The sequence below is a fragment of the Terrapene carolina genome, unplaced genomic scaffold, assembly GCF_002925995.2.
Source record: "Terrapene carolina triunguis isolate 2854851 unplaced genomic scaffold, T_m_triunguis-2.0 Scaffold68, whole genome shotgun sequence".
Lineage (NCBI taxonomy): Eukaryota > Metazoa > Chordata > Testudines > Emydidae > Terrapene > Terrapene triunguis.
In genome coordinates, this window is record NW_020664419.1 from 42,707,828 (window position 1) to 42,728,342 (window position 20,515).

At 40.4% G+C, this 20,515-nt stretch overlaps 1 protein-coding gene across 1 annotated transcript in view; it reads right to left on the reverse strand.

Annotated features, from left to right (window-relative positions):
• The window catches only part of MDFIC (MyoD family inhibitor domain containing), a 79,071-nt gene extending 65,804 nt beyond the window's left edge, over positions 1–13,267 (reverse strand). Inside the window, exons 1-2 of the mRNA XM_026648743.1 lie at positions 13,040–13,267; positions 1,926–2,057 (exon numbers count right to left, since the gene is read on the reverse strand). Of these exons, the coding sequence (XP_026504528.1) occupies positions 1,926–2,057; positions 13,040–13,133 (226 nt within the window). The 5' untranslated portion in view covers positions 13,134–13,267. The remainder of the gene's footprint in view (positions 1–1,925; positions 2,058–13,039) is intronic.
• Positions 13,268–20,515: the final 7,248 nt, after the last annotated feature.

Genomic DNA, 20,515 nt, shown 5'->3' on the forward strand with positions numbered 1-20,515 from the left:
AGGCCTAAAACTTAGGTCTACACCTAAAACTTAGGTCGACCTAACTATATCACTCAAGGGTGTAAAAAATTCACACCCTGAAAGACGGAGTTATGACAACCTCAGCCCCAATATAGACACCACTAGATCCACAGGAGAATTCTTCCATTGATCTAGCTACCACCTCTCGGGGGAAGGGGGAGGAATTTCCTACAGCAATGGAAAAATCTCTCCCATTGCTGTAGCAAATGTCTGCACTACAGGGGTACAGCTGAAGGTTTGCGTCTGTAGAACTTGTAGTGCAGACACACCTTAATACTCGGTAGAGTATTTTGAACTGCCCTAGCTTATGCCCTTAGACTGATAGTCCTTTGGGATAAGGAACCTGTTAATTGTGGCACAGCTCTCCCACCATACTGCTTTACATACATTTATGTCACCATATATAACAGTGGTTCTCAAACTATTGTACTGGTGACCCCTTTCACAGAGCAAGCCTCTGAGCGCGTCCCCCCTTATAAATTAAAAACACTTGTTTATATATTTAACACCATTATAAATGCTGGAGACAAAGCGGGGTTTGGGGTGGACACTGACAGCTCACGACCCCCCATGTAATAACCTCGCGACCCCCTGAGGAGTCCCGACCTCCAGTTTGAGAACCCCTGATATATAACAACTATTACCCCAAACTATGAAAAATGTACAGATTTACCTTTAGGTAAATTTAAGCTTTCCTAAGAAACACCTAACTAGTAATAGAATACATCCAAGATACGGCAAAATATTTATGGAGTTATCTAAAAAAGGGAGAAGTTGATATTTCAAGAGAGACTTTTATTCAGCTGCTCAGAGAGGGGAGCAGATGGGACCACACAAGGGAAAAGAAATGCTTAATTATGGAGAGTTCTGAGGACTAGAGTAGCACAAATTTATCCTACTGAAACTCCGCTGAAGAAGGACAATACATGCAGACTGTGACGCAACTCTGACCTTTAAGCGGATGGTCAGTCCACATTGCTCAGGTTGAAAGTAGATGCGAAATGCTGCTTCAAGCTTATTCAATTTATGAATATACCTTATAATTAAAGACATTTCCCCATGCTGCCACTCCCTTAACTTTCAAAAGTTCAACTATTCACAGAATGTTAAAGTAAACACAGTATTAGCACTAACAATTATTAGCAAAACATTTTATCTTTAAACATGTGCAACTTTCAGGATACACTGGACAGTGCATAAACATTGACTGAAAAGAGAAAAATGGAAATAGCCTTACGTTCTTTATTTAAAATAAATTATAGACTGGGGTGCAGCTTGTAAAAGCTATCTAGTGTTAATCCCTTACCAATCATGCTTTAAGATATGTTTTACAACATTCTTTTAGTTCTGTGTCTGCCAAGGCTACATTTTGTTATGCAAGACCTTTCTGCAAGCGTGCTACTTTAGGACTTGAAATTCCTTATAAACTTGTAGAATGTTGTTGCTCAATATATCTGAATGGAAGCTCTAGCTTTACAGAAAGCTGCTCTGAGCCTAGTTTACTCTGCCACTTAAACATGTAACTTAAACCTACGGTGATAGTACCTAGTAAAGTTGCACACTGCAACTAGTTTGTCAGCTACATAAACTCATCTTGTCATGAACTTATAGGCAAAGTACATCATATCACATAGTATTATGTCTTAAAAAGGTAAACTGTACAGGAGTTCCTTATTATACTGTTATGCAGAGACACTCAAATCACCAAAACATCTTGTTTATGTCTTGGTTTCAACCTCTTGCTGATAATGCTGACAGGAATCATTTCAGGGAAGAAATTCTGTTGACATACATTATGGTTGCAACATAATTGATTTGACACATTTAACTGAGTCAACAGTCAGTACCCCATTACACTAGTAAAGCAAGCCTAAACGACAGCAATTTGTTCTGGAAATACTTACTTCTGATGAGGTCACCATCAGTGCGATTTCCCCAGACAGACTGGTCTTGTATCTCTGGCTGTATGCTTTGGTTACTGGAAGGTGGTGTTATGTCTCTCTCTCCTACAGCTGTATTCACTTTGTCACATTTTTCTAAATCAAAGAAAAACATATTTTAATTTCAAATCACTGATAACAGTAGTAAGTATTGTTATTCTCCCTTTTAAATAATTCACAATAATGTTAGTTTTCAACCAGTTTTCCCATCATTTTTGCTCATCAGATTAGTTCTTTAACGAAAGTCTTTCAGTGGGCTTGCATTTTACATGTTAACATGCAAATATACCTTAAGAAGACAGTTTAATGGCAAACTGTGTTTCAAGTTTAACAAAGTTTATTTACCTTCCAAAACAACATTTTCAGATAAAACCTCGTGTACAAACTACTTGCTATGTCTGAATTTCATAAAAGCTACAGGAACTATGTCAAAGGTCAGAGATTCAACATATGACCAAGGACTTTTATTGACTAATAGCCAAAACTGAAGGAGACAAAAATCCCATGGTAACAGAACTTTCAGTTGTTTTTTTAAAGATATGAAAAGCCATTGTTGAATTAAAATGAATTTCTAATCAAATTTACAAAATGCTGTTCTTTTTGTAATAAACATGCTCCAACCGTAAGGAAGCTTACTTCACGGTGTTGGCCAAGAGACTTTTAAGCCTTCTTTACAAGTACTATGGAATTCAACAGTAATATGTTCACATGTAGCTTCCCATATGAAGTTTCTTCCTGCTGACAAGCACTGACCCAGATTTTCACTCACCAAAATAAATGAAAGCTTTCATAGGTATCTTCCATAGGCAATTATTTTATTCACAACACATCAGTCACTGATAGATCACCAGTTTAAAAATCTATATTCCATGTTAAAATGGTTCATAAAATACTGCACTTAGATTTCAAGTTGAAGTAATATTTCAAACTGCATAACATTTTTGAAATGTGTTTTATAATGTGTGCTATTTAAAGCTATTTTAAAATAAAGTGAGCTACCACTTGTTGAATAAGTGGGGGGAAATGGCATGAAATTCTTAATGTTGTTACTTTTATTAATTTACTGTATCTCTAGCACACAGATAACAATTTAAATCATTTTAAAAGATTTTGCTCTTAAACTAACCAGAGTAGCAAAATTAAGAAGATTTGACACCAATCATGAATTGCTGGAAAACTATTGATGTTTCACTGTGCAGCGGTAACTGTTTTGTATAAGATGTGATGATGCACAACCCTATTTAAAATCTTGATGTAGAATTAATTTCATATTTTGAATTTGGATGGAAGTATATTTTGCAGGGAAAGAGGAGGCTGCTGGATGTCATTTTCAGAACTTGGAGAATTCTGATGTAGTAAATGATATTAAACAACAGTCCTACTGAAAGAATAACTGTATTTTGGGGCAGTCAAAATTCCAAATTAAATTTTAGTCAAGTGAACGGGAATTCTGAGTGTAGAACCAACCATAAGAGTCAAATTTCCTTAGATGTTACCACACTTACAGCAGTTTTCATTCAGTCTTAAGTAGACATCTTCCCAATATCAAAAGTCTGCTATGGTCAGTGGAATAGTTCATAATTCAAGAAATTCTAGGAGTCCCAGTGAAGCAGGATTACTACAGTCCAAGTCCAATCTGGGTACAGTGTTCTTTTATGGCCCCAGGATAGCATCCCGATTCACGTAAGAACTAAAGCATGCAAAGTCAATGGGACTTTGAGCACATGCTTGAAGTTGAGAATGTGCTTGAGTGCTTTCCCGAGGCACTGAACATTAATTCTTCTTTTTTCAAACACTAAATTAATTTCATATTTTGAATTTGGATGGAAGTATATTTTGCAGGGAAAGAGGAGGCTGCTGGATGTCATTTTCAGAATTTGGAGAATTCTTGATGTAGTAAATGATATTAAACAACAGTCCTACTGAAAGAATAACTGTATTTTGGGGCAGTCAAAATTCCAAATTAAATTTTAGTCAAGTGAACGGGAATTCTGAGTGTAGAACCAACCATAAGAGTCAAATTTCCTTAGATGTTACCACACTTACAGCAGTTTTCATTCAGTCTTAAGTAGACATCTTCCCAATATCAAAAGTCTGCTATGGTCAGTGGAATAGTTCATAATTCATTACCTTTAATTTTACTTTTCTATTAGTTTTATACTCATTTCCCAACTTCTTTTCATTGCTGAGGATTAAACCATACTTGAATTCTCTCATTTTTGTTTCCTCTGTTTGAAAAACTATGATGGTATATACGGTATACCACTGCTAGCCAGCACTACTTAATTGGCTAGTCTGTGAACCAATCCTGAAATTGTGAATAAATTGTTAACATCAGGAGAACAAAGGTGCAACATTTAAGAAAGGAGTGTGGCAATTAACCAGTAAAATAACTCTTGATCTGAGGATTATCCAAAAATGAATATCTTAAATTGCTGAAGGGATATCAAAGGACAGATGCAGCATAACACCATTAACTTCACCAAGTGAGGATCTGCCCCCAAATGTCCACAGACAAAGTTTATCCCAACATTTTTTCAAATTTCACAGTGAAAGTAATAACCATTGACTTACCTTCTCGTTTCCCTCTCCTTCCTACCCCCCCCCCCACCCCAGCAGAATATCTAAATTTATTTATTTAATGGGAATTTTCCCCATAATTGAGATCTTAGGCTTCTTGGATTGCATTACTAGGCTTCAAATAATGGAGAAAAATCTTGGATTCTCTATTAGACTAACACCTGTCAGGAATGGTCTAGATAAGTCCTACCATGAGTGCGTTTTGTTATGAAACATACCTGAAAGCAAGGTCAATAAATTAAAGCATTACAATGACTATTACCAACAATCCAAGCAAATGCTTAAACCTTGGTTGATGTGTCATACCTACTCAGAAAGTTTTCCCAACAGAGCCTAAAGCTGATATGAGAGCAATGGCATGCTCAGGCAGTAAACAGGTGCACTCCTTTTTCATGGGTTTTCTGTAGGAACTTATAACACTTTTCTGGTTCAAACAAGTTTGGTCTTGAGAATTCTCTCTCTGTATACTAGCCTTCTCTTCTCCATTACATCCTTCAACCTATATGAAATTAACCCCCAAAATTGACAGCCAGTAGGAAAAAGAGATGCTCTTCAACTCAGCTTAATTCCAAACTCTAACATCCTAGATATTTTGTTTGATATTCATTAAAATGCGTTCATCCAAAAAAACTCTCTCTCTTCAAAACTTCTGTAAGTTTTTTCAAATGATACAATAAAAGCATCATACCCTTTCCATGGTTATTACTGTTATTCAATTGTATTATACTACTGACTCAAGATCAAGTCCTTCTTGTACTAGGAACTGCTGCTTTAAAAAAACAAAACAAAACAAAAACAGTCCCCAAGAGCTCAGAACTAGACCCACAAAAGTACTTATTCATTACAACTTTTAGCTGACCTGGTTCTCAGTAGAATCCTTGGATTTAGGCAGCAAAACTGGCGATTAGGTACCTAAATCCCTTTGTTGATCTAACTACAGTCTAAAGCCCTGACAGAATCATAGAAACGTAGGACTAGAAGGGACCTCGAGGTGTCATGTAGTCCAGTCCCCTGCACTCATGACAGGACTAAGTATTATCTAGACCAGTGTTTCCCAAATTTGGGACACCACTTGTGTAGGGAAAGCCCCTGGTGGGCCGGGCCGGTTTGCTTACCTGCCCCGTCCGCAGGTCCGGCCAATCGCGGCCCCCAGTGGCCGCGGTTCGCTGCTCCAAGCCAATGGGAGCTGCTGGAAGCGGCGGCCAGGGGCTTTCCCTACACAAGCGGCGTCCCAAGTTTGGGAAACACTGATCTAGACCATCCCTGACAGGTGTTTGTCTAACCTGCTCTTAAAAATCTCCAATGATGGAGATTCCACAACCTCCCTAGGCAATTTATTCCAGTGTTTAACCACCCTGACAGTTAGGAATTTTCTTCTAATGTCCCACCCAAACCGCCCTTGCTGCAATTTAAGCCCATCGCTTCTTGTTCTATCCTCAGAAGTTAAGGAGAACAATTTTTTCTCCCTCCTCCTTGTAACAACCTTTTATGTACTTGAAAACTGTTATCATGTCCCCCCTCAGTCTTCTCTTCTCCAGACTAAACAAACCCATTTTTTTCAATCTTCCCTAATAGCTCATGTTTGCTAGACCTTTAGTCATTTTTGTTGCTCTTCTCTCAACTTTTTCCCAATTTGTCCACATCTTTCCTGATTGTTCCTTCCTAAGTGGAGTACTTTGCATTTGTCCTTATTGAATTTCATCCTATTTACTTCAGACCATTTTTCCAGTTTGTCCAGAACATTTTGAATTTTAATCCTATCCCTCCTAAGCACTTGCAACCCCTCCCAGCTTGGTATCGTCCGCAAACCTTTACAGATGTATCCCAGCCCTGTGGACATGAATCATTTCACTGGTACTATGCATATGAAACTGAAAGCTGAAGTAGGTTTACAGGAAAAGCTACAGTTATTCATTTATGAGTTTCTGCTTTTCATTTGGTGCTACTTTAGAACCAACACTGACAACTATGAAGTAAACCAATTTCACAAAAATAATAAGCCAGATAATTTTATATCTGGAAACACACAAAGTAAGTACTTAACTAGTTTGGAAAAAAATAACTATAATTGCCCAACAGTTGAAAAAAAAATCCCCATTACTCATAACACTCAGAAACTGCTGGTAAAGTGTGACTATTACGGCAACTGGAGTAGCTAGCTGTAACCTTAAGAAATTCTAGGAGTCCCAGTGAAGCAGGATTACTACAGTCCAAGTCCAATCTGGGTACAGTGTTCTTTTATGGCCCCAGGATAGCATCCCTATTCACGTAAGAACTAAAGCATGCAAAGTCAATGGGACTTTGAGCACATGCTTGAAGTTGAGAATGTGCTTGAGTGCTTTCCCGAGGCACTGAACATTAATTCTTCTTTTTTCAAACACTAAATTAATTTCATATTTTGAATTTGGATGGAAGTATATTTTGCAGGGAAAGAGGAGGCTGCTGGATGTCATTTTCAGAATTTGTCTCTTTATTTCTTCTATTTTTTCAGCCGAAGTGTTTGAATCGGTTTCAACTCTCTAAATCTTCTTTAGATATCTGTTACTCTCTAAAGTGCAGTTATTATTCTTCCTTTCATACTAACACTGTTTGTTTCTCTATTTTGCAAACACTTAGGCAATGTTCACTAATTGTTATTCTAGATTATTTTTAGTTAAGAACCGGCCAAGGTAAACGGTTGCTCAGTACTCTTAGATGATACTCCAAAACAGTCGAAGATATGGCCTGATTATTCAGCTGGAGTTCTGTGCAAGATCAACCTTTTAATAGTGTGCAGTTTATTTAAATGCACAGGATTTAATATAAAAAGTCTATCCAGGGGTACAAGTAATAAACAGCACCAGGTCAGTGCTAACATTTTAGACATTTTACTCCAATGGGAGCTACTGGTGCTCAGAAATGCTGAGAGTCAGACTTCTTATTTAGGTGCATTAGGTGTCCTTCACAGTCCAATCTACATCCCACAGAACACTCATACAGGGGGCAGTCAGGCAGCTGGGGAGCACAGGAGGTGAGAGGTGCTAGTACTGCTAGTTCAACAACTACAAGGGACCTGTCCAGACAGGATCATGGCCCCACCCAAGCAGACCTAATCTTTACTGGGGGAGAAAATGCACAAGCACCTTCAAAGGTATATCAAAGGTGCATTCTTAGGGCTCTCCTCAGTGCCATGTATACCTCATTGGTACCAATGAGGTACCTCACTGATGCCGATGAGGCTCTCAGGATTCAAAACTAAGCATTAAAATGACTCCATTTCAAAAGGGACGACACTACTAATTCATTTGCTACTGATGGTAAGCCCAGCAATATGAAGAGCCAAAATTCCAATTACCTTAATCACACAAATATTTACCAATTAATTTTAAAATGGTCTAATAAGAAAGGTGATTGGAGAGATGCTCCAATGCCATTTTGGTGAGCATGGTGTAAAAAAAAAAAAAAATTAGATGTGGCCCAATATACACTTCATAACTTTTGCTGCCATCATCATCTTTCTTTCCCCACAACTTGCATGGGTGTACCCAGCTAGCTGCTGAAGCTATTTTCTTCCACTTCTTTTTTCTTAGTCACATAACTGTGGCATTTTTCAGACATTTAAACCTTAAATAGTTCTTCCTTATAAAAAGTCTTGTTTTAAGAGGAAGAGCACATTTAGGCTTCAGCTCTCTGACAGTGCAACTGAAAGTATAAGTAGTTGAGTGAGGAGAACACCATTGGAGAGTCTGTTTTCCTTGCAACGCAGTGCAGCATTATGGAAGAGAAGAAGAAATGGATGTCCTCAAGAAGTGAGTCTTTGCAAATAGTTGGAAAACATTTTAGAAGGTTGTATTATATATTTTCTGACTGAAGTGTACTTTAATATTTTCTATTCTACACAAGAAGCCAGCTATATCTAATTGATGAAACTTGGTCAGTTTTCCCAGGCAAACAGAGATTCAGTTAATACTCTTTATTGCAAATTTATGGAGTCCTAATTTTAAAATGAAGACGTTTTCAACAATATGATAGCAAGAATTGTGTAATTAATTACTCAGATTATTTCCATGAACCCCCTGACCTACCCCAAAAAACATTCTGGTCTTTCAGTACACTAAACAAAAGCTTTTCAAGAAACCTACAACTTCCAGCGAAGTCAGTGGACTCATAGGTGTTCAGCAGCACCTAACAGGGTCAGGCCACAAGGAAATCGCTCTACAGAATATTGCACATGTTCATTGCTATTTCCCCGCAAGTCCTGTTGCTCAAAATAAAATTCATACAAATTGATTTGCTAATATTCAGAGTTATTGGGAAAACTGGCACTCCACTTCCATGCATTCCTGTATCTGTTTCCTAACAAAGAAAAGAGTATTTTAGAGGTATTTCTTCTTAAAAACTGATTTAAAAAGCAGCAACTTCCTCTATTTAAAACAAATGCTGTAAATATTTCATAAGGGTCTTAATTTGAGGGTGAGGTGGATACTGTTTTCCTTACATTATATATAACATACCTTTAGACATGATAGAACTAATCTCTTTAATTGAATCTACAAGATATACTTCCACTGCTAGTCTATAGACTTCATTTTTCTTCAGTTTTTAAATTTTTACTAGAGCACATACTGGGATCACATTTATAAAAGGCATAACATTAGTTTATTTATGCTTCCCCAAAACAATTTTATTCATCTAAAACAGCGGTTTTCAACCTTTTTTTCATTTGCGGACCAGTAAAAAATTTTAAATGGAGGTAAAGGCCCTTTTGGAAATCTTAGACATAGTCTGTGGACCACCAGGGGTTTGCAGACCACAGGTTGAAAACCACTGACTAAAACTATGAACTCAGTTCTTTCACCCTAACACTGAGTAATAACTTACTAAGCAACAGGAGATTAATATGTGTGAGGGTGAAAGTTCTAAATATTTTTCCTAAACCTTCAATTCTGTAATTCTTGAATTACCCTGGCTTTGTAACCATATACTGCTAAACTGATTGAAGCGCCGGAATAACGATTGACAATGATATAAACTCACCTCTTTCCTTCTCCCCTCCCCTCCAAAACAGATTTAGACTAAAAGAAAGTAATAAATATCCACAAATACTACTCAAGTTTAGGTTCATCATCAAAATACATCACATTTTAAAGTTGTAGCAAATAAGACCCCAATCCATCAATGGAACTTCTTACATGCTTGAAGTTGAGCATGTCCTTAAGAGTTTGCAGGGGCTGTGACACTGGTAGACCCTGTGCCAGCTCTTGACAAAGTGTAGGTGTCAGCTGAGAATTGACAAATTCATAGCTGAAAACCAGACCAGCTCACCTGTATGTTAGTATTGTTTAAGATACATGTAAAACTTGTAAGGATATGTTTAGACTCTATAACAGAGGTGGGCAAACTAGGCCCACAGGACCCTCCAGCCCAGCCCCTGAGCTCCTGGCCCAGGAGGCTAGCCCCCGGCCCCTCCCCGCTGTTCCTCCTCCCCTGCAGCCTCAGCTCACCCCGCCGCCGGCGCAACACTCTGGGCGGTCGGGCAGCGCAGTTGCAGAGCCGCAGCCTGACCCAGTGCTCTGGGCGGCGCGGCTGTAACGCCACCAGCCACCGGTGCTTTGTGCTGCACGGTAAGGGGGCAGCGAGAAGGGGGGGTTGGATAGAGGGCAGGGGAGTTCATGGAGGTGGGGGTGTGGATAGGGGTCGGGGCGGTCAGAGGGCGGGGAACAGGGGGTTGGATGGGGCAGGGGTCCCGGGGGGCAGTCAGGAATGAGAGGGGGGTTTGGATGGGGCAGCAGGGGGCAGTCAGGGGTGGGGGGGTCCGGGGACAGGGAGCAGGGGGTGGTGGATGGGGGCAACAGGGAAGGGGGGGGGATTGATGGGGTAGGAGTCCCGGCGGGGGGGGGCCGTCAGGGATCAGGTGGGGTTGGAATCCCGGGGGGACCATCAGGGTACAGGGAACAGGGAGGTTGGATGGGGCAGGAGTCCCGGGGGAGCTGTCAGGGGGCAAGAAGCAGGGGGGGGAGGTTCAGATAGGAGGCAGGGACCGGGCCATGCCTGGCTGTTTGGGGAGACACAGCCTCCTCTAACCGGCCCTACAATTTTGGAAACCCGATGTGACGCTCAGGCCAAAAAGTTTGCCCACCCCTGCTCTATAAATTGGTTGTAAATTGCTGCGTGCATTAATCTTATTGTAATCTCTGTATCCCATGCTATAAGGTTATCTTTTGCTTTATAACTGTAAAAATGCCTGCTCTGAACTTGATAGCTCCAACAGGAGGAGTGGTTCCCCCACCCACCAAGGACGACTATGAGACTAAATGGACCATTGTAAGACATCACGATACAAAAACTTTGCTAATTACGCCAGCACAGGCTACATGCAGAAGGCCTTGTCCCATCACTTTGAATTCTGAAAGAGGGAAATAAAGATAGCTAACATCAAAATTTTTCATCTTTGGAGTCTGGACTCTCTCGGCGCGATAGACACTAAACTGAAGCAGAGATCCCCAGGGTTTCTCCTGGGTCCACCCTGAAAGACATTTTGAATTGACAGATTACTATAGCTCTGTCACTTTTTTGGAACCATAGACTCATTTTTGTGTATATTTCTGCTTGCTTTAACCTGTAAATAACTCTCATTTCTTTTCTTAGTTAATATAGCCTGAGTTAGTTCACTGTAGGATTGGTTACCAGCATTGTCTTTGGTGTGAGATCTAAGGTACAAACTGATTTGGGGTGAGTGACTGATCTCTTGGGACTGGGAACAACCTGAATATTTTGTGATCTTTGGTATAAGCGACCATTTATCACTAAATACATCTCGCCTAGGTGGCATGATAGACTGGAGTGCCCATGGGACTGTCTGTGACTTCCTGGTAAGACTGGTATAATGTTTCAGGACTGGGTTGGTGAAATCTAATTATAGAACATACAACCGGTTACAGGTGTCTGCCTTGAGGCTGGCATTTACAGTCATGAACCACTCCAAAGTATGTGACAGACCCCAACCAGTGAACAAATCTAAATCAAAGTACTTACAATGTTTGTGATTCATTGGCTCTTCAGAATATGATCATATACTCCTTTAAAATGATAGTTACACATGTAATAGATGTCATTCAAATTTCTTCTTACACATAGTTTGCCCATGGCCAAATCAGTGTCATATTTTGTCCCAGGTCATTAAATAAAAAGCCTAATATTTGGAAGCTAAATGATTTTATTTCATATTAATAAAATACAAAAACCCAATTCAAAGCCTCAAATCTTAAAAATAAAGTCATGTTCCTAAATCAATTATTTCACTGACCAAACTTCAATAATTTCTGCGTATGACCTGCATGTAAAGTTTAACCAGTATGGACATTTGATTATATGACACAATAAAGGTGACACTTAATGCTCAAAAAAGTATGTTGACAATAAATATGTATTACAGACATTGGTCCTTCTGGCAAAAACATGGTTCTAACAGTTCAGTTCTGCATAGTTGATCTTCTGTATCTAATTTTTTTAAAAAAAACTTTTGCTGTTTAGCAGTTATGAGTCACTCTCTAGGACAAGAAAACAATAAGATCAGTATAAGCCAATTTAACATTTCTACATGCCAGAACATTTTTATTTAGCTTCGGATACTTTCTGGTTTCTCAAATGAGACTTCAACTTTGATTCCATGTAGCTATTGATTTAAAGATGTTGCCAAAGAAGAGAGGGTGGCTTTATTATACAGTTGTACAACTGTGTTATCATGCTGTGTAACTTTATACATAGCTGGTAACTGAAGCAATTTTAAATTAGATTCTTCCTTTCTATTCTTCAGAGACTTATTTTATATCGCTATCAGAATTCTTGAAATCAAAGCTGCCAGCTGTAAAAGAAAAAGATAAAGCCTGATTGCCACAGACCATAAGTAGGTACAGTAAATGACCACATCCTCCTGTATGTTATCTTCAGAAGATAAGGCGTCAAACTAATTTACATGCAGGTTTTCCAGAAATCAACTCATTTGGATGCCAAACTAAAAATAAAATCAGATTTAATTCTGAGAGTGTCGTATTAAGATGAAAACAAAAGATATGCATCCCTTTGAATAGTGGATTAAAAATAAGTTAATAAAGCACAAATTGGGTTTATCAGCAGTATCTCAGTGTAGCCTCAAAGGGAAAACAAAGTGACCTCCAATCTGAACAAGTCATGGTCACAAACCTGCTGCCTACCTCAATCTGCTCGGAGGACACGTTGGGAATTTGAGAGGTATTATAGAGAAGTGCTTACGAACAAAACCACAAGACTGAGAAGCAAAAGAAAGTGAACGTTTAGGAACTTGGGGGGGGGGGGGTGAGACCCACCTCCTTTTTTTCTGTTGGCTGCACAGAGACACATTTTAAGTAACAAGCGGAGTCCAGAGGAACAGCAGAGACCAGGGCTGAACACCCCCCTCCTTACACACACCGAAGGAACCAGCGAATGTACCATTCCAATCAGAGGCGCAACAATTGGAGAGAAACTTTAAAGCAACTCACCGCGAGGCAGCGAGACCAGAAGGCTGCGTTCAGTCGGAGCTGCAGGCGCCGGCCCCTCAGGCCCCGGAGGAAGAGGTTCCCTCGCTTGGGACATCTGCCAGCTCTCTCCCCGCGTCCTAGGAGCTTGCACCCCCCAACCAGCCTAACACGCCACCCTGAAGGGACAAACACACGAGAGGGCTTTTGAGTGCATTGCTCCGCCGCACGCTCACTGCTCCGGGGCGAGGGCTTGGGGAGGGGCTGGCCCCAAAGAAGCAACAACTTTGCAACTCCGCGGCAGACGCGTCCCTCCGCCCCTGCCCTCCCCGCTGCATGCGGAGGGCGCCTTTGGGTGCACAGACACAAAGTGCTTGGAGCGGAGCCCCCGGGGTTCCTGAGCTATGGGGGGTTCGGGGGGGCGCCCGAGGGATGGGGGGTGCTCAACGCCCCATAGCCAGCAGAAGCCACCCGCCATACCTTGGCATTGCCTTCTGCTCGGCCCCTGCACGCTCCCCTCCGCCACCTCCTGTGGCGGGATGGCCCCTTCCTCCCCCCGGCAGGGGAAACTTACCGAGGCTCCCAAAGCAGCAGCAGCATCTCCCCTGCCGGTGCGGCCGCCTCTTCACCTCCCCTCTCCAGCTGCGGCTGCTGCCTCCTCCCTCCTGTGCAGCCCCCGGGCTCCTACCGCTGCAGCCCCTGGCACCCCGCCCCGCTGCCGCGCGGGCTCTCGCCCTCTCCAGCCACCGCGCTGCACACACCAAACGGGGACTTTTTTCGTCCTTCTCCCGCCCCCCCCACGCAACACTTCTTCTTTTTCATCATTTCCGGAGACTGAACACATCCAGCTCTGGCTGGCAGAGATCGAGGCTTGGGGGCGGCGGCTCCCCAGGTCCCGCTGCCCGACCGGTTCTCCAGAGGCTGCGACAGGGACGCTGGACCAGAAGGAGGGCATGGGCCCCAGGCCCAAACTGGGAGCATCCTCCTACCCATGTGGCTGGGGTTGGGTATGGGCCATGCTGGGGTTGTAACTCTGCAAGTGCCCTGAGCAAACCGGGTGGCAGCAGAGGGGGAGGGAGAGACACCACTTCCAAAAAGGAGGCTTTCATGCCTGAGCTGTGTTTGCAGCTGCAGCATAGGGCTGGGGAGAGTAGCACTTTAACAGGGCTAACCTCTGACTCGGACATTAGTCACTTTGGTTTGAAAAACTTAGGCTACTTTTCAGGTTCAACCAGTTTGCAAGTAGCAACGTGGTTGAGGTGACTGATCTGCGAAAATCGGAGACACAGTAGGCCCTAAAACCCAAAGCCTTCCATCAACAGTAGAGATTTACTTTAAAAAAAATCAATGCAACATTTACATATTATTGCACAGGTAAGATATGTATTATATTTAATGATTTTAAACACTTACACAAAACTATTCAAAAGGTATGCACACAATAAAGAAGGAACAAGCAAAGATTTTACAGAGCAGATACCTAGAAAGCTAAACCACTTCCTTCCTTCCACCAGCACCTCTTCAATATGCACCTCTCACTTGCAGGTCTGTTTTTATCCATATAGAAGAGAAATTCTTGTCAGTCTTAGGGCTTGTACCCACCAGCGCTTACTATGGTATAAGGCCTGCGTCTGACGAAGTGGGTATTCACCCACGAAAGCTTATGCTCCAATACATCTGTTAGTCTTAAAGGTGCCACAGAACTCTCTGTCGCTTTTTACAGATCCAGACTAACGCGGCTACCCCTCTGATACTTGATACTATGGTATAAGTCGCTCAGGGAAAAGTGGAAAAGCCACGACCCCTGGTGTGGACAGCACTATGTCGGCAGGAGAAGCAGTCCCACCAACGTAGCTACCGCTGCTTGGGCAGGTGGAGTAATTATGCTGACAGGAGAGCTCTCTCCTGTTGGCATAGAGCATCTGCACTAGCAGCGCTAAAGTGGCGCAGCTACATCAGTACAGCTGCCCTGCTGTAGCGTTTTTAGTGTAGACTAGCCCTTAGGCCCTGATTCTGCTTAGCTTTATTACCATGAGCATTCCATTGACCACATTAGGACCATACTTGATAGTAAAACGAAGCACACATATTAAGTGTTTGCAGGATTGTCGGCCTTAATATGCTCCTATAAAGCAATTCAAACTTCTAAAACAAAAGCAATTTGTATGATTTAATTGTAATTTCCTTTAAACTCACTAGCAGATCATACACCATGGTTCAGTCCCCATATTTGAACCTTATCTTTCATCAAAGCATATTTTCACCTCTCTCTCTCTCTGAGAAACTGAAAAAACACAACTAAGTAGGAAATATGTGACTAAGGACAAAATAGCCTAATTAATAAAATTTTGAGAGCAGGTGAGAGGTGGATGCTAGTTTTGATATTGTAAGCACTAAAAGACGTGGCTCAAGTGTTCTAGACAGAAGTTTCATTTTAAAGAAACATTTCTCTGCAGTGTTTGCAAACCAACCATTGTAGATTGTAAATTCCTGGGGTTAGAAGCCATCCTTATATGCCTGCAAAGCACCATGCAGCTTTGGGACCCAACCTTATTCCAACGGACATAAATGGAAGTTTTGCATTTGATTTCAGTTAGAACAAGATTGCATTCGTATGATGCTATTGTATAATCATTGTCATCACTGAAAAGATTGCATGTGCTATCAGTTGCCTCACACTGGTATCCAAGACACAATTTCTCTCTCTCTCTCTGAATAGGAAATAACTTAATTGTAGTATCTCCTGGAAAATACAGATGTAATGATAACCACTATAAGTAGTAATTAATAGTGCTGGTGCATGAGAACGTGAAAGTGAAACTTACTAAAGAGAAATTGATCATTATTGATTATTGACAAGATGAGAAATAAAAAGGAAAAAAATACAGCTAGTGAAATTTAAATTCGATTTTATACAATTTTCTTTCAATTTTAATAATTTAAAGTAGATTTAACACCCAACAATATATGTTTAAAGCTTTTCATAACAAAATGACTGAACTGAAAAGATGTATGTGTAAGAAGTTAAGTATGTTGCCAGAAGCTCAGAATGAGCGACAGGGAATGGATCACTTGATGATTACCTGTTCGTTCCCTTTGGGGCACCTGGCAGTGGCCACTGTCAGACGACAGTATACTGGGCTAGATGTATCTTTGGTCTGACCCAGTATGGCCATTTTTACATAACATAAGAACAGCCGTACTGGGTCAGACCAAAGGTCCATCTAAGCCCAGTATCCTGTCTACCGACAGTGGCCAATGCCAGGTGCCCCAGAGGGAGTGGACCAACAGGCAATGATCAAGTGATCTCTCTCCTGCCATCCATCTCCATCCTCTGACAAACAGAGAGTAGGGACTCCATTCCTTACCCATCCTGACTAATATCCATTAATGGACTTAACCAGCATGAATTTATCCAGTTCTCTTTTAAACGCTGTTATAGTCCTAGCCTTCACAACCTCCTCAGGTAAGGAGTTCCACAAGTTGTGCGCTGCATGAAGAAAAACTTCCTTGTATTTGTTTTAAACCTGCTGCCTATTAATTTCATTTGGTGACCCCTAGTTCTTGTATTATGGGAATAAGTAAATAACTTTTCCTTATCCACTTTCTCCACATCAATCATGATTTTATATACCTCTATCATATCCCCCCTTAGTCTCCTCTTTTCCAAGCTGAAGAGTGCTAGCCTCTTTAATCTCTCCTCATATGGGACCCGTTCCAAACCCCTAATCATTTTAGTTGCCCTTTTCTGAACCTTTTCTAGTGCCAGTATATCTTTTTTTAGATGAGACCACCACATCTTTAAGCAGTATTCGAGATGTGGGCGTACCATCGATTTATATAAGGGCAATATTATATTCTCAGTCTTATTCTCTATCCCCTTTTAAATGATCCCTAACATCCTGTTTGCTTTTTTGACCGCCTCTGCACACTGCACGGACATCTTCAGAGAACTATCCATGATGACTCCAAGATCTTTTTCCTGACTTGTTGTAGCTAAATTAGCCCCCATCATATTGTATGTATAGTTAGGGTTATTTTTTCCAATGTGCATTCCTTTACATTTATCCACATTAAATTTCATTTGCCATTTTGTTGCCCAATCACTTAGTTTTGTGAGATCTTTTTGAAGTTCATCACAGTCTGCTTTGGTCTTAACTATCTTGAGCAGTTTAGTATCATCTGCAAACTTTGCCACCTCACTGTTTACCCCTTTCTTCAGATCATTTATAAATAAGTTGAATAGGATTGGTCCGAGGACTGACCGTTGGGGAACACCACTAGTTACCCCTCTCCATTCTGAGAATTTACCATTAATTCCTACCCTTTGTTCCCGGTCTTTTAACCAGTTCTCAATCCATGAAAGGACCTTCCCTTTTATCCCATGACAACTTACTTTACTTAAGAGCCTTTGGTGAGGGACCTTGTCAAAGGCTTTCTGGAAATCTAAGTACACTATGTCCACTAGATCCCCCTTGTCCACATGTTTGTTGACCCCCTTCAAAGAACTCTAATAGATTAGTAAGACGATTTCCCTTTACAGAAACCATGTTGACTATTGCTCAACAGTTTATGTTTTTCTATGTGTCGGACAATTTTATTCTTAACTATTGTTTCGACTAATTTGCCCGGTACCGACGTTAGACTTACATCTAATGTGGATAAATGTAAAGTAATGCACATTGGAAAAAATAACCTTAACTATACATACAATATGATGGGGGCTAATTTAGCTACAACAAGTCAGGAAAAAGATCTTGGAGTCATCGTGGATAGTTCTCTGAAGAACTTTATGTTCTTAACATGTTTTTTTTTTCCTCTACAAAGATATTTATAGTTGTGTTCTATTCTATAATCATTTGCATACATAACATTTTATGGAATTATTTGTATAACTTTATTAAAGCAATCCAGATAATATTTTACATTTATTTGGAAGAATGTTTTATCCTGAAGCATCCCAAAGCACTTCAGAAACTATATGTATAAAGTCACCTTTGGGATGGTGGGTGTGATGGGGTTCCCAGGGTGCAACCTTGACTGTGGGACCGCTGAGCCCTCTAAATGCACCAACCTGGGCTGCCTCTCACACTGTGATGCTGATGTCAAGCTACAAGCCTCTGACTGGCACTGCACTTACACAGCCATCCACAGGCAGGGACACACCCAATTGAGTTGATCTCCTGGCCACTCATGAACCATCAATAGAGAGGATCCAGCCAATTCCCCCTAGCTTCCCAATCTTGCATCCGAGAAATGTAGCGTCTTGCAATGGTCAGAGGCGTGGCCCGTGTAAACTCATTACCTAGTTTGCCACTTGTTCATAGGAAAGTGGATATTCACCAGCCTTTATAATCTGAGCTGAGATTTCCCAAGATCTTTCACCAAAACACACAGTTTCAGGTAAAATATAAAACAGATTTATTAACTATAGAAAGATAGATTTTAAGTGATTATAAGGAACAGACATAGATCAAAGTTGGTTACCCAAGAAACGCAGCCTAAATTCTTACTTAAACAGACTAAGCAAGATTTGAATCAAGCAATGTCTCACCCTAACAGATGGTACAAGCAGGTTCCAGTTCCTCAGTACACAGACTGGACCACTTTCCAGCCTGGGACCAAACTTCCCCAGTTCAAACCCTTTTTCTTACAGATGTTTTTCCAGGTGAGATGGGGAGGGGAGGGAGAAGTCCAAGTGATGATGTCACTTCCCCTCTTTTATACTTTCTTCCAGCTGCTAGAAAGTGGATACCAGCCAACTGGTGCACAGTATATAAAACTTCATATGTATACAGCATCATGTAGAAATGTTACTCAGAACACTCCTGTGAAGTAGATGTGAAAGTATTGTTATCCCCATTTCACAGACAAGGAAATTGAGACAGAAAAGTAAAATGACTTAGCTAAGGCTACAAAGCAAATCAGTGGCAAAGCAGGGATTAGAACTCAAAGCTTCTTGACTCCTAGTTTATGCTAATTCTTCCAGTAGACACACTGCAAAATTTTAGCCAAGTACACTGTGGCAAACTCCTACTTCTTCAAAACATGCCATTGGATCATAAATGTCAATGTGGAGCAGACATATCAATTTTTCAAGTCTTACAATAAACTTGATGGATGAAAGTATGAGTTTACTCTGCCAAGTTTCAAGTTGCAGGGAATCTACATATTTTAGATTGAATCCATTACAACAGTTTGAAACAAATGAATAAAAGCAAAAAAACATTCTCAGTTGAGATTGGCATATTGTAATTAATTGAGCTGTGATATAGCTTTAAGAAATTTGCCTGGTGAGAAAGATAACTTAAATTCAAGGGTGCAAAAAGTTCCTATTCAGCTCAGTGAGATATTTACTAGAATGTGCATACCACGCTTCACATATGGTATGGGACACAAAGATATGACAAAGTCCTCCATCCCACTCCTGTTACCACAGCAACCTTAGCTTTGGGCTGTTGCACATATATATTTTAATATGTTCTTTCATTATGTGATAATAAAATCCCTGCATACTCTTGCAGCCCATAATGACAGTCTATGACATGGGTAGGAAGGGGAGTTTAAAATGTTTTCAAGAGATTAGATGGAAGGATCATTGTTCAGATCTAGACAGCTGCTGGAGGGTGGGAATGGGGGGACACTATTACAAGGATAGTGGCCTGTGTTTCATACAGAGCCGGTGTAAAGGATGTAGTCTACCACTGATATCAAGATGATGAATTTGGGAAATGAGGCAATTTTTTTGAGGCATTATATGAGTTTCCTTTTTCTGTGAAAACTGTAAAAAATATATCATTCCTTTTTGTTATTCAACGACTTTAAGGCTAGAGTAGACTACTATGATAATCAAGTCTGACTTCCTGTGGAAGACAGGCTATAGAATCACCATTGAATCAAGCCCAAAAACATGTGGTCGAACTAGAGCATATCTTTTAAAAAGACATCCTGTGTTGATTTAAAGATTTCAAGTAAATCCACCATATCTCATATTAAGTTGTTCTAATAGTTGATTGCCCACACTGTTAAAAATTATGCTTTATTCCTAGTTTGACTTTGTCAAGCTTCAGCTTCTAGCCACTGAACCTTACTGGATATTGGTTTGTTTGTTTTTTGAAAGGTAGATTTAGGTAGCAGTGAAACCATTTACTGCAGTGCTCTTAAGATGTTTATGCATAATCGCACCCTGGTTGGTTTCAAATTAGGGCTTTCAAGGGATGAAAAAATTTAATTGCATGATAAAAAGATTAATCATGATTAATCGCACTGTTAAACAATAATAGAATACCATTTATATAAATATTTTTGGATGTTATCTACATTTTAAAATCTATTGATTTCAATTACAACACAAAATACAAAGTCTACACTGATCACTTTATATTTATTTTTTATTATAAATATTTGCACTGTAAAAAACAAAATAAATTGTATTTTTCAATTCACTTAATACAAGTGTAGTGCAATCTCTTTATCACGAAAGTAGAACTTACAAATGTA